General features: G+C 45.4%; 1 protein-coding gene across 2 annotated transcripts in view; it reads right to left on the bottom strand.

Moving 5' to 3' along the window:
• DNAH1 (dynein axonemal heavy chain 1) overlaps positions 1–15254 on the bottom strand; it is a 1058897-nt gene that overhangs the window by 208899 nt on the left and 834744 nt on the right. For both annotated transcript variants that reach the window (XM_029599497.1, XM_029599496.1), the window contains exon 59: positions 6743–6868. In XM_029599497.1, the coding sequence (XP_029455357.1) occupies positions 6743–6868 (126 nt within the window). The remainder of the gene's footprint in view (positions 1–6742; positions 6869–15254) is intronic.

Raw genomic sequence — 15254 nt, 5'->3', positions numbered from 1 at the left:
TGCTCTACTTTAAAGAATCAGTCGGGCTTTTAGGTTAAATATAAGCTGTTGCGATTTAAATAAAGCTGCTCATACTGAACTGTTGGATACCAGATAAAGTAATGCCACAAAGATAGAGCTGGCTTGCAACATGCATAAATAATTTTTCAACACAAAGAAAAACAACAGTGTTTTAAAAAAATGAAAAAGGAGATGAAAAAGACCAGTGACTGAAATTACTGGCTCACGAGTATCTGTGTTTACCAGACACTTTGCCAGCTCTGAGGTCTTTTTTTCCCCAATTTAAAAAATGTTTACAAAATGTTGAAAAAAAAATAATTTATCTAGTTGATTATAAAATAAAGATTTAAATATTTTAAACAGTGAAAAATTTATGATAAATTGGGGCAACATTATATTTAACATTAACAGCTAGTTATTTAGTAATATTATCATCTTAACCAGGGCACACGACCCATTAATGATAAAGGAAGATTCCTCCATATTTGCATTAATTTTCCTATGCATTCCATTCTCATAAAAAAATTTAGATGGTATAATTTCTTATAAGAATATGTGAATTGAATGCCTAAATGTTTTAATGGCTCAGTTGCCCAAGAAAATGGAAATACTGAATGCCATACAACTTTCTTCAAAAGGTGTAGTGGAAAAGCTTGAGATTTATGAAAATTAATTTTTAATCCTGAATATGTTCCAAACATTGAAATCTCTTCCATAACTGAAGCTATATTATGCTTAAGATTTCCCACAAAAAGGAGCATGTCATCAGCAAACATACTCAATTTTAAAATTTTATTCCTCACAGGTTGTTGTGCGCCCCGACCGCATCCGGCCTGCGCACGGGCCTGCTCACCTTGCTAGCTCCTCTGCAGGTCATGGGTCGGCCTCCCCAGCAGCAGCCACGAGCTCTGCTAGGCCTCAGCGTCCTGCGGCGGTGGTCGCCCGGCCTTCCACTGCGCACCAAGCCTCACGCCAGAGTACAGCGTCTCCAGTGGTGTCGGCCATGCCCCTACGTGCGCGCGGACCGCCCAGCCTCTTGTAGGGCCAGGGGCGGGTCCTAGCTCCACAGCGCATCCTGATTGATGGAACAATATAAGGAAGTCCCTGCCTGTACTTCCTTGCCTTGGCAATCGGGTCGGCATTGTATTGTGTGTTAGTTTGCCTCCACGTTCACAGTCTTGTTCCAGGATCCTACTGTTCCAGCCTTGTTCCAGTGTCCTACTGGTTCCAGCGTCCTCCTGTTCCTGCATCTGTCTCTTTGTCTTCCCAGGTAGTACCTTCGGACTGTTTCTCTGGTACTGACCTCGGCCTCTTCCTTGACCTTCCTGTCTGCTGCCTGCAACCTGACCTCTGCCTGCCTTCTGACCTCGTTTGATCTCTGGAATCTGACCTCTGCCTTGTTGACTACTCCTCGGATTGATCCTCGGATTCTGACCTTAGCTACCATTGACTACATCTCCTGATTCTGGTTCTGTCCCTTGCCTTGTCATCGCCTACGCTGTTTGGGCCTGCCTTGCCTCTCCAGGCCAACAGCGTAAAGTCCGACAGCGTTCCCTTGCTGATCGTGGGCATGCCTCTCTACTACCTCTCCAGGAGACCCTGCGAGGTCCACCTAAGTCCAAGCGGCCTGGGTCCCTATGGGCTTCACCTGGGGAGACCTCGGGCTTCCAGTGGTGAAGCTCATCCTAGCCTCTGTCTCCTCCTGTGCTCCACCCCCTGGGGCAGATGCTCCCTGGTCCCTACCAGGGAGCCATTTTCCACTGCTCCAGGACAAGGGTCTACCTCCAAGCACATTTAATTGACATAATCTAATTGCTAGTGGTTCCAATGACAATATTAATAATAATGGTGATAAAGGACACTCTTGTCATGTTCTCTTGCCTAACTCTAGTTTTTCTAATAAAGATCCATTAATCAGTTTTTGGGATTTTGGTTGATATAAAAATTTAATCCAGCTGAGAAGAGTATATCCAAAATTAAATTTCTTCAAAAACCAAAATAAATACTTCCATTCCACCCGATCAAAAGTTTTTTCTTCATCTAGGCTAATCAGCATTCCCTTTTGAATGGACCGTCTTGTCAAAAACAAAGCCAACAAGAATTTAAGTAAATTGGAAGAAGATTGTCGTCTCTTTATAAATCCTGTTTGATCATGGTGTATTAAGGTTGAAAGCACTCCATTTACCCTATATGTTAATATTGCTGCCAGAATTTTTATGTCTTGATTTAAAAATAAGATTGGACAATAAGTTTCAGGTAACTCACTAGCTTTATCTGATTTTAATAACACAATCACCATCACTAAGGCCTGGATTCATCATTCATCGCTGAATGATGAATCCAGCGAAAATAAGGGGCGGGCAGGACTACAAAAGCCCACAGCCTTTGCACCACCGCGGTGTTTTCGCTGCCAGCTTTCGCACCGAATAGCACCACATGAAAGGGTGGTGTTATTAGGCTCGCTACTGCCGACAATAACGTTAGTAACGTTTTCGCCGGCAGTGAAGACACCGCCGATTCCTCCCTCCCCGACTCCTCCCCTCCCCCTAATTAGCATTATATTGCATGCGAAAAATCCCTTTTTGCGTGCAATATGGCCTTATCGCGTGCGTTAGGGCCCTAACGCACACGATAAAGCTTTAGTGAATGACTCTGTAAATTATGTCCCTCCTCAAACTCTCTTTCACGCATAGCATAATACATATTTTTCAATGGAGAAAGTATAGAATCACACAATATTTTATAAAATTCAGGTCTAAATCCATCTGGACCTGCTACTTTATTTGTTTTTAACTGCGTAGTTACTCTCCCGATTTCCATTTTGGTTTTTGGTAAATCTAAAGTTTTTCTATTCCTCTGTTAACCGAGGTAATGATAATTTAAAAAAAAAAAAAAACAAAAAAACAACTTTTGAGCAACTGTAGAAACTCTACCTGGCATGTATAAATTCTGATAAAATTCCTTAAAGACCTTTAAAATTGCCTCTGTAGTCACATGAATCTTACTAACATAGGACAAATGAATAATAATCAATTTTGTTTTGCTTTTACAAACCAATGTTGCATGTCCTGTCCGCGCCCAGGCCTGCTCACCTCACTAAGTCCTCCACGGGTCCCGGGCCGTCCTCCCCAGCTGGAGCAGTGAGCACATCCAGGCCTCGGCGTCCCACAGTGGCGGTTGCCGGGCCTTCCACCTCCAGCCAGGCTTCATGGCGGGGCTCGGCATTCTCTGTGGCGTCGGCCCCACCCCTAGGCGCTTGCGCATGGTCCGCTCAGCTCCTTAAAGGGCCAAGGGCAGATCCTAGCTCTGCGGTGTGTCCTGATTGAACGCTGTATAACAGGAAGTGCCTGCCTGCACTTCTTTGCCTTGGCAATCTGGCGATCATGCTGTGATTTCTAATTTGCCTCTGCGTTTCCAATATTTGTTCCAGTCTCGTTCCAGCCTTGTTCCAGTCCTGTTCCAGTCTCGTTCCAGTCCTGTTCCAACGTCCTTCTGTTCCTTTGTCTCCCCAGGTAGTACCTCTCAGACTGTCTTCTCCTTACTGACCTCTGCCTGTTCTTGACTACGTTGATCGCTGTCTGGATTTGACCTTTGCCTGTTTCCTCGACCACGTATGCACCCTGCCTGGAACCGACCTCTGCCTGATCACTGACTACGTCTGCATGCTGCCTGGAACGGCTCTCGACCATTTGCCTCTCTGTGACACCGTTTGTACCTCAGTCGCTATGTGAGCCATTTCGTAGGTAGTGCCCGAATGTAAATTGAGGCCCTGCACTGGCTTGATCATGCCGCTCAAGGAGTAATGTCCACTTGTGTGGAGGAGGGAGGTGGGTTTGGTGATGAGCTGCACTATTTATTTAATTATGCCAATATTATATCTATAGATATAGATATATATATTACTATTTCCCCAGGCGAGATTCAGCCCTGCGCCCTCCACCTCGCTGCCTGATATCCGCACTCACGATCTGCTCTCCTTCCTGCACATGGCTGCAAACCGATCGTGTGCTCCTGCTTGCTCTGGCCCCAGTCCCCCTTAGAAAGCAGGAATAGAATCTGTGGCCGCTGCATTTAAACCCTGAGCCATGCAGGTGAAGAGAGGAGGGTTTGCGTTGCCACCTCTTACTGCTAAACATGTCCCTAGTTCCCCAGCAAGCCCTGCCTCCCTGAGAGCCAGCCAGCCACCCAACTTAGGTACCCAGCATTTTGGGGGTTTTTTGTGCGGAGCCACTAAATTTCCGAGCTGTTGCCAGGACTGACCCCTGCCTCTCCTACTGCAATTGCGTTTCAGCATCCCAAAGCTGTGCAGCCTACTGCCGTTTGCCACTGGCCAGTCGGGAAGAAAAGAGGCCGCATGTGCCTTGGTCGCAGCCCTTTAAAGAGTCCGTGATGTCATCAGGGGCCTGAGGGGGAGGAGGACCTCCTTGCGGCTCGGCAGCCCACCGAGATGCGACCAGGCCGCTGCGCGTGGAGTGCAGTTAGGGTTGGGCTCCGGCCACGGGGGCATGGGCCAACATATTTCCTTTCCTTTCCAAAGAAGAATTTATTAAAACCATCTGAAGATATTAAATTGACATCTTTTATATGTAGAATCTTCTTTTTTTCCCCTAAAGAATTGTGGCTGACATAAGAGGAGAGAAACGTCAGTGTTCATGAAACAGATGAAATTAGACTGAGGGAAAGGCATGGAATAATTCCTGTGTATGCCCAGAATATGCTCAAAAAGTTTATAGGCTAGGAGAAAGTGATGACCAACTTGGTGCTGTTGGATGACATCACCCATTTTGTGTGGCTGCTTTGTTATGCTATTTCACAGAGAATAGCTAATGCCTTCATTACTATCAGATTTACATGGGAGGACACTAATTAAAATTCTGTGTTGCATCAGGATTAACGTTTGTGCATAGGGAGCCTAACTTTGAAACCTATCCAAAGTACAGCATTTTTGCGCATAAAAAAACCAAGATGATTTTATTAACAAGAAAATCTAACCTTGACAGAATTTTCCATTTTAATTCAGACTATATGAAGATTGTTTCCACTGTCCAGGTCCTCGACTTAGGAATTCTCATTGATCATGAACTTAGAATGAAATTTGACATCAAGAGGAAAATAAGGGTTGGCTATTTTAAACTACACATCTTAAAACATCTTAAGCCATTATTAGAATTTAACAATTTTAGAAGTATTCTTCAAACCCTACTCTTCTCTATTATAGATTACTGTAATTCTCTTTTATTTGGTTTACCTGCAAATTCTATACGACCTTTACAGCTTCTCCAAAACGCGATTGCCAGAGTCCTATGCGGAGGAAAAAAATACGACCATATCACCCCAACCTTGAGAGATTTACACTGGCTTCCGATAAAGCAGAGAACTGAATATAAAATTTTGTGTATTATTCACAAATCCTTAAACTGAGACCAAACTGAATGGCTAAATGCCTCCTTACATCTGCAAACACCTCAAAGGAATCTCAGGTCCGCAAATAAAGATCTTGCAGTGCCTTCCGTAAGAACAGCATATCTATCAGAAGTCAGAGATAGAGCATTCTCAGTGGCAGGGCCTAAAATTATGGAATTCGCTAACAGATGAGCTTAGACTCCAAAAAGACATCAAAATATTCAAAAAAAACCCTTAAATCCTGGTTATTTAAAAAAGCTTATGAAAATTAAATACTGTCAAAGCCCATACAGCAGCCAGTTGCGACGACGCTAACTCTAAGCAACAGACTAAGCAGCCACCTGCAGTCACATTCCCTTTTTCCCTAAACATTTTCCCTCCTTTCTCCCTTGTTTTTTAATTTTTGAAAATATTTTTATTATTTTATCTGTTTTTGATAGAATGTTAGTTTAAATTTTAATTTGTATCCATTTTATTAATTTTTTAAATGCTGTATTTATTATATTTTCAATATAAATACTCTTAATTTTCTATTTTATTTATATTTTAATGAACTTATTTACATTGTTTTGCACTTGATCTAATTTCACATTGTATTTTGAATTTTGTATTTATTTATTGTGCACCTTCTAGACTGTTTAGAGATTGACAATATATAAAACAAACACATAAATAAATAAAAAGTGGATGTGTTGAGATTAATACAAGTATTTTATAAATTGTGCAGCAGGAGCTACACAGTTTATAAATTATCATATATTTATGCTTCAGAAGTACATGCAAATGTTTCAATATGTGCAAATATTTCCAATGCAAGAAAATACATATTTTCTCTACATATTTTATAAACATACACAGATGAATTTTATTTGGGGAACAAAATTAATCCAGATTGGTGCTGGTGATGTTCAAAAGTGAGCATTTCTCCCAAAAATTGTCTGGATAAATAACTTTGAATATTTACCTATCTATGAAACAATCCAGAGTTTTCTAGTACCTTCTGGAGTAAATGTTCCTACTGCTAAGGAGTCAAACACACTCCACAGAACATCACCAGTGCACACCACCTACTCCACTAAGAACACTTCCCATTGTGGAGGCTAGCACAGGAGGAAACAGGCAAATTTTGAATAGCGTAAGAAAGGCAAGGGAGGCATGTGAGATAATAATGTATGTTAAAGAGGGTGCTGAGAGAGGGAAAAAGGATGGAATGGCAGTTTACAGCCTGGCACAAGGTATAAAAGCATTAGAAGCATGGAATGCTACAGGAGGAGATATACAGATATACACTGATTGTTCTGAAGGCCTTATTGATTTTTCTTAGTTCTTCTACCCATACCTGCCAGGATCTGATTTTCACAGGGTCTCCCAGAGTACCAATCAGGGTGGGATCTTTGGTGCATGGGACTCCATTAGCCCTCATCTTCGTTATCCATTCCTCACACAAGCTGATGCGGTAATGCCCCTATAGAGAAACCAAGACAAATTAGATCTTACTCAACTTTTATCAGCATGAGGTCTCAGTGCTGTCAAAAAAGGTTATCATTTTGCTCTAGTACATGACTAGATGAAATTCAACTTTATTCTGACCTGGAGGAATTTTCAGAAAACTGCATCTAAAAGGTGTATTTCTAGAAAAAAAGAGGAAACTCAACACACTGGATCACAAATTCAAAAGAAAGAACACCAACTTTACACCTCCAAGTGGACACAACCATAAACCAAAGAACTACATAAAAAACTTTCAATACATGAAAATACACAGCTCTCCAATAAACAGAAGAAAATCTTATACAAACTTCCCCACTAGAAAGGACTGCAATTAAAAATCTGCAGAACAACCAAAACATCACCATCAAATTAGCAGACAAAGGAGGCTCTGCAGTAGTTATAGACACAGAAAAATATATAGAAGAGTGCTACAGGCAACTCTCAAATAATACATATTTCAAAAACTTCAACAAGGTTCCCACACAGGAATATACAAAACAACTGCAAACTGCCATCAACACATTTCCAAAGCAGCTATAGTCTCAGCTGGAAAATCTGATACCTCTATTGGCTCTTTCTACATGCTACCCAAAATCCCAAACCTAGGATGTAATCCACTTTTAAGTGCATGAAATGCAGAATAAAAAATCAATCAAATAAATAAAGAAATTGACAGAACAATTATATCCTGATTTGACAATCAGGACTAACAGGAGTGATCCTCAAATCCCTAGAAAAGAAGAAACAGCTTTATACAAGACATCATAAACTTTCTAAACAGGTTAAAAAAAAAAACACAAGCAGCTACTACCTGACACCCTCCTTGTTACAATGGACGTAGAATCATTGTGGCATAGCTGCATATTACAAACTCCTAAGAACAATTACAATGAATTCATCCTAATCCATAACTATTTCAGCTTTAAAAATGATTTTTTTTTTTTTTTTTTTACAAATTATGGGATCTGCTAAAGAATGGCACCACAGTATGTCAACCTTTTTATGTCAGAATTGGAAGAGACATTCCTGAGTGGGCACCACAACAAAACTTTCAGATATTACTTGTTACGTGTCCCGACCATGGTAGACCCACGCCCGGGCCTATTCACCCCAGGATCTCAGCTGCAAGCTCTGGTTCTCCTTCGCTCGCAGCAGTGGGCAGCTGTCTCCATCCCTGAGTGCCTGCAGCCTCCTCTGTCGCTTCTGACTCCTACGCGGCTCCTTCCCGTGCCCGGCGGGCCACAAAGTGACGCAGCTGTCCTGCTTACTCTGGGCCCTGGCTTAGGTGCACGTGCGCAATTCCCTGATTCTTAAAGGGGCCGTGGCAGGAAAATAGCCCGCGGACCCCGGATGATGACATCACTGGGCCTCTGTATAAAAGGCAGGGCCCAGCCACTTGTTCCCTGCTTTGGCAACAGGTCTCCAAGATTGCTCGTGTGCTCGTTGCCCTCCGTTCCTGGTTCCTGTTGTTGTTCCTGTTCCTGTCATCCTTCCTGACTCAGTTTCTGACTCCATTCCTGGTTTCTGTACTTGTTTGCTCCTTTGTCTTCTCTTCGTCCCCTCGGACTGACTCTCTGGCTTTGACCCCTGCTTCGTTGGACTCCGCTTGGACTGACTCTCTGGCTTTGACCCCTGCTTCGTTGCACTACGCTTGTATTGATCTCCTGGCTCTGACCCTTGCTCCGCTTCCACGTACCTTGCCTGTTCGCTGCCTGCCCAGACTTCAGCTTGCCTATCACCACTCTTCAGTTTCCTATGGACTTGGCCTTTTAGGCTTTCGTCTTCTATTACCTGGATGACTCCTGTCCTACTCTGTTCCTTTGGTGTCCAGGTCTTCAGAATCCTGCCTCATCCGGACGTTCCCAATTCTTAAAGGGGCCATGGCGGGAAAATAGCCCGTGGCCCCAGATGATGACATTACTGGGCCTCTGTATAAAAGGCAGGGCCTAGCCACTTGTTCCCTGCCTTGGCAACAGGTCTCCACGATTGCTCATGTGCTCATTGCCCTCTGTTCCTGGTTCCTGTTCCTGTCATCCTTCCTGACTCCAGCTCCTTGTTCCTGTACTTGTTTGCTCCTTTGTCTTCTCCTCATCCTCTTGGACTGACTCTGGCTTTGAACCCTGCTGCTTTGGACTCCACTTGGACTGACACTCTGGCTTTGATCTCTGCTTCGTTGGACTACGCTTGTCTTGATCTCCTGGCTCTGACCCTTGCTCCACTTCCACGTACCTTGCCTGTTCGCTGCCTGCTCAGACTTTAGTTTGCCTATCTCCACTCTTCAGTTTCCTATGGACTTAGCCTTTTAGGCTTTCGCCTTCTATTACCTGGATGCCCCCTGATCTACGCTGTTCCTTTGGCGTCCAGGTCTTCGGAACCCTGCCCAGTCCGGACGTTCCCTGGTCTACTGTCTCCTCTGCTGGTCCCTGGCACACCCTTGCTACCACCTACTGGGAGTCGTCACACAGAGGCCAGCCTAAGACCAGCCGGCCCCGGCACCCAAGGGCTCAACCCGCGGGGAACAAGAACAGGTATTGGCGAAGCTCCAGACAGCCTCTGTCTCCTGGTCTGCTCTGCCTCCCGACGGTGGGGACCCATAGGGCTTGCCCTGCGGGTAGCATCAACCCCACCTCAGGCCAAGAGTCCACCGCCAGCGCATCAGATTACCAAGGCCATGGACTCAGTGGAACCATCCGCCCTCCAGGCCATTCCGGGTCTGGCCTTTAAGATTCAGGAACTGCAGCAATTCCTGGAGCCGTTGGCCTCCTCCGTCGAAAGGCTTCATGCCCGCTTGGATACTCCTGCAAGTACCAATGAAACAAACCGGAAGATGGTCAAGTGTAGCCAAGGCAAACAAAACAAAAGCAAGACCGTATCTCGTGGAAAGAAGTCTTTTATTAATATTATTAAATAAAACGCCTGACTCCGGCTGAGTTTCGCCTAATTGGCTGCATCAGGGGCTTAATTTTCTTTGTATTGTATTTAATGCTACACAGATGTTCTTATGTATATCAATATGTCAAAGTAGGCTGAAAGAAACAAATAGTAATATATGGACACCTTTGATCCTTTAAATAAGGTTCTTTTGTCTTGAAGCATTTAATTCGTCAGAGTAACAAATGTTATCGCTCGAAATTCATCTCTGAATACAATACATAGTAAATTAAGCCCCTGATGCAGCCAATTAGGCGAAACTCGGCTGGAGTCAGACGTTTTATTTAATAATATTAATAAAAGACTTCTTTCCACGACATACGGTCTTGCTTTTTTGTTTTGTTTACTCCTGAAAGTACTACAGCATCTACGTCTGTACTGGGCAGCCCACTGCCCGCAGCCTCATCCGCCAGGGCTTTGTTGGCCCTACCCGCTCCACCCCGTTTCAATGGGGATCCTCGTCTCTGCAGAGGGTATATTAACCAGTGCTATATGCAATTTGCTCTGCAGCTCTCCATCTTCCAGGATGAATTGACAAAGGTTATTTTTATTCTCTCTCATTTAGAAGGCAAGGCTTTGGTGTGGGCTTCTCTCCTACAAGAACTCTCTCCTACAAGAACTGTTACGGTTCATGACCATGTTCCGTCGGACCTTTGATGATCCTGGCAGGCAGGTTATAGCCAGCACTAATCTCCTACGCTTGCGGCAAAGTCAGGGAACTCTCAATGACTACACCATCGAGTTTTGGACTCTGGCTACTGAATTGGCACGGCAAGAGGATTGCCTTCGAGCCATCTACTTGGATGGTCTTTCATCCCAATTGAAAGACGAACTCGCAGCCCATGAACTTCCATCCTCCCTAGAAGACATTATCAATTTGACAGGCGGATTTGATCACCGCCTCCAGGAGTGTCACCGTGAAGTTCGGACACCCCGGCGTGTTGCAGTGGAGTGATCCCGCTCTCCTCCTACCACGAGATCCACTGCCAGTAGAGCTCAGTCTACAATCAAGATGGAAGAACCTATGCAGCTGGGTCAAGGGCGCCTTACTCCGGAGGAACGTCTTCGACGGAGGAACTCCAGTCTGTGCCTGTATTGCGGGGCTTCCGGCCACTGCCTCCAGACTTGTCCCATTTGTCTGGGAAACTCCCGGGCCTAAGTTCCTCATGCTGGCTGGCATGCGGAACTTACACCAGCTTGGAGGAGCAGGCAAGTTACAAAACAAAAAATTCTAGGGGACATAGGGTTAGTTTAGGGATCAGGGAGGAGAGGGGAAAAGGGAGGAAGGGTAGGTAGGGGAATAGGGAAGTTCCCTCCCAGCCTGCTCCTTAATTGAAGTGGACTGGGAGGGACTGGGAAAACCCTACTTGTGTTGCCGCGCATTTTCTAAAACCCCCCTGTTGCGTGCAGAAGAGGCCCCTCACCCGCACATGTATGCGGCATTAAAATCTGGCGTGCATGTACACGTGGAAATCATATTTTATAACATGTGCGCACCGACGCAAGCATGTTATAAAACAGCTGCATCAATGTGCGCACTCCGGGAGCCACACGCACATGGATGCATTTGCGCGGGTTTTAAAATAGACTCTTTTATGAGCATAAAAGGCTTTTGAAAACTGATACGACAGTATGTTACTTTTACAAGCGTAACTCCTTTGAAAATTACCTCAACATTGCCAGTGTTAGGATTTGTGGACCCTTGAGCCGGCTAGTGGATGGAGAACATTTGCTGAAGGAAGACATGCAGCAACCTCATAGCTGGAAGGCGGAACAGGTCAAGAGGAATCCGGTGAACTATCCGAGTCGAAGCAGACTGAAGTGAAATGGAGCCAGAGGAAGTCCAGAGTTTGTGGCAGGCAGCAGAGGTGCAAGACGAAAATGTAGACCAGCAATCGGGGCAGGCAGCAAACTAGCGAAAACCAGGGACAAGCCAAGGATGAGGACGGGCAGCAGACAAGGAATACCAGAAGCCAAGCTGAAGTCAGGAACCAGGAAGACAAGCTAAAGATGGAAGACACGCCGGGGTGTCTGAACTTCACGGTGACACTCCTGGAGGCAGTGATCAATCCAGCCTGTCAAATCGATAATGTCTTCTAGGGAGGATGGAAGTTCATGGGCTGTGAGTTCATCTTTCAATTGGGATGAAAGACCATCCAAGTAAATGGCTGGACTGGAGCAGGAAGGCAGGAGCGAAACAGGAACAAGAAGGCAGGAACAAGCAGGAACAAGCAGGAACTGGATCAGGAGCACGGAGGCAGGAGCAAGCAGGATTAGCAACTAGATGCTCAAAGAGTGAACCTCGTTGCAAGGCAAAGTAGCTGTGCACTGGGACTTCCTTTTATAGTCCCCAGCTGATGACGAGCATTTAGAAGCTGGGCTAAGGTTTCCCGCCACGGCCCTTTTAAATGCCACAGAGAGTCGCGTGCGTCTAAGGGGCGGAGCCATGCTGGGAGAGCAGTAGGCGTCCTCCTCTTGGCGAGGACGCCGAGAGAAGGCTCCGATGCGGCCCGGGATGGAGTGGAGTGAGCCGAGGCCGAGGCGAACCGCTGAGAGGTGAGAGGGGGACTGTTGTGGCCGCCTGCTGCCCGCATTCTTAACAGTACCCCCCCTTACGCCCCCTCCCTGGGCGTCTAGGTTTGCTAGGATTATCTTGATGGAATTGATGGAGAAGAGTCTTGTCCAAGATATTGGAGGCAGGTTCCCACATGTTTTCCTCCAGGCCGAAGCCCTTCCATGCTATTAGATATTCCCATCATCAATGGTGAAAACAAACGTCAAGAATGTCTTGTACTTGATAGATGACGTCCGCATCAGCCACAGTCTTCTCGGCCTCGGGTGGAGCTTTGTGAAATCGAGAGAGGATTAATGGCTTGAGCAGGGAAACGTGGAATACGTTGTGTATGTGGAGAGTTGAAGGGAGCCGTAGGCGATAGGATACCATCCCAACTCGTTCTGAGACTACAAGAGGTCCAATATAATTAGGAGCCATACGCATAGAAGGGACTTTGAGCCGGATATGGCGAGTACTCACCCATACCTGGTCCCCAGAATGGAAGATAGGAGCGTTGCGCTGATGCTTATCTGCCTCCTTTTTAGCAGAGTTAACAGCTTTTTTCATATTAGTTTGCGTGGATTCCTCAAAGGGAACGGAGTTGCAATGCGGTGTCCTGAGCTGCTGGAGAATGTACCGTGAGAGGAAGCGGTAATGGTGGCTTGGGCTGTTTTCCGAAGAATAGCTGGAATGGAGAGACTCCTGTAGCAGAATGAGTATGGTAGTTGTATGAGAACTCTGCCCAAGGAAGTAAAGCCACACAGTTATCCTGTCTTTCCCCAATGAAAGAGCGTAGAAATAACTTTAGCGATCGATTAGTTCACTTAGCTTGTCCATTGCCTTGAGGGTGAAAAGCTGTCGTGAAGTCTAGTTGAATATCAAACTTCTTGCATAAGGCTCTCCAGAATTTAGCGGTAAACTGGGATCTACGATCTGAAGTTATATGCTGCGGTAATGCATGCAACCTGAAGATATGTTTAGTGAAGAGTTGTGCAAGTTCGGGCGCGGTAGGAAGCTTTGTGAGAGGCACAAAGTGAGCCATTTTGGAGAACCCGTCTACAGTAACCCAAATGACCTGCTTTCCTTCAGACGGGGGTAAGACCACAATGAAGTCTGTTGATAAGTGAGTCCAGGGTTCCACAGGAATGGGAAGAGGTTGTAACAAACCCCAAGGGTGGTCTGGCAAGGGTTTTTGTTTGGCACAAGTAGGACAAGAATCCATGTAGTCTCGAACATAACTTTTAACGTGTGGCCACCAGTAGTAGCAAGACAATAGCTCTAACGTTCGCACTCTTCTAGGATGTCTTGCTGTCAAGGAGTCATGGGCCCAAGTGAGGACTCACTTCCTTAAGCGAAGAAGCACCACTGTCTTACCCTCTGGGGGTACATCAGTGGTTGCTAACAGTACTTGAGCAGGATCAAGGATATATTGTGGTGTGGCTGGAGAATCCTCCGCTTCTGAGGTGAGAGACAAGGCGTCTGCTCAAATATTCTTAGACACTGGTTGATACCGTAAGGAGAAATTGAAGCGGCTGAAAAATAAAGACCACTGTGCTTGCCGAGGGTTTAATCTTTGAGCATGACACAGATACTCTAAATTCTTGTGGTCGGTGTAGACCACTACGGGGTGCTGGGCCCCCTCCAACCATTGGTGCCATTCTTCGAAGGCCATTTTAATGGCCAGAAACTCCTTATCCCTGATGCCATAGTTCCTTTCTGCTGAGGAGTATCTTCGGGAGAAGTAGGAGCAAGGTAATGATACGCCTGTTTTGGAAACTTGACTCAGAACCGCTTCTACCGCCAAATCTGAGACATCGACTTCTACAATAAATGGTCAAGTAGGATCAGGATGGTGTAAACGTGTCTTGTAGGAAAGCTAATTTCAAATCTTGGAAGGCTTTTAGAGCCTCTGTTGACCATTGTTTAGCATTAGCCCCCTTCTTCGTCAAGGCTCTGAGGGGTGCCATCCTTCGAAAGTACTGAGAAATAAAGTTCCGATAAAGTTTGCAAATCCCAAAAATGTTGAAGGGCTTTTAAGCCAACTGGCTGGGGCCAGTCCTTGATGGCAGAGACCTTTTCAGGGTCCATATGGAAACCAGTGACTGACACAATGTATCCCAAAACGGCAGGGACTCTTGTTCGAATGTACACTTCTCGAGCTTAGCGTACAAGCGATTCTCCCTGAGTTGTTGTAAAACTTGACATACGTGTGCGGTGAGTAGGAAGGTCTTTTGAATAGATTAGGACATAATCCAGATACACAATCATTGAAGAATGGAGCATACCTCAGAGCACTTCGTTCATTAAATTTTGGAAAACCAAGGGTGCATTACATAATCCAAAAGGCATGATGAGATACTCGTAATGTCCATTACGCATATTAAACGCGGTTTTCCACTCATCTCCAGGTCTGATCCTCACCAAATTATATGCTCCTCTGAGATCGAGTTTGGTGAAAACTCTAGCACCTTGTAGGCGATCTAACAGTTCTGGGATTAGTGGGAGATGATATCTATCCCGGCGTGTGATGGCGTTTAAATCCCTGTAATCTATGCAGGGCCTGAGGGAGCCATCCTTTTTGGCGACAAAGAAAAACCCGGCTCCTGCTGGGGAGTTTGAAGGATGAATGAAGCCCCTATCAAGGTTCTCTTGCACATACTGGGACATCGCTTGGGTCTCGGACAAGGATAAAGTGTATACCCTTTCACGGGGTGGCGTTGTACCAGGTAGCAAGTCGATGGCACAGTCAAAAGTTCTGTGTTCAGGAAGTAGTGGGCCTTTTCCTTCGAGAAGACATCGGAATAGTCCATGTATTGCGACGGTAGCGAGAGGAAAGTTGTCAAAATTGGGACGATAGGTCGTGGCAGTGCTTGTA

Source organism: Rhinatrema bivittatum, chromosome 4, assembly GCF_901001135.1.
Source record: "Rhinatrema bivittatum chromosome 4, aRhiBiv1.1, whole genome shotgun sequence".
NCBI classification, from domain to species: Eukaryota; Metazoa; Chordata; class Amphibia; order Gymnophiona; family Rhinatrematidae; genus Rhinatrema; species Rhinatrema bivittatum.
This window is presented reverse-complemented; position numbering and strand designations above follow the sequence as displayed.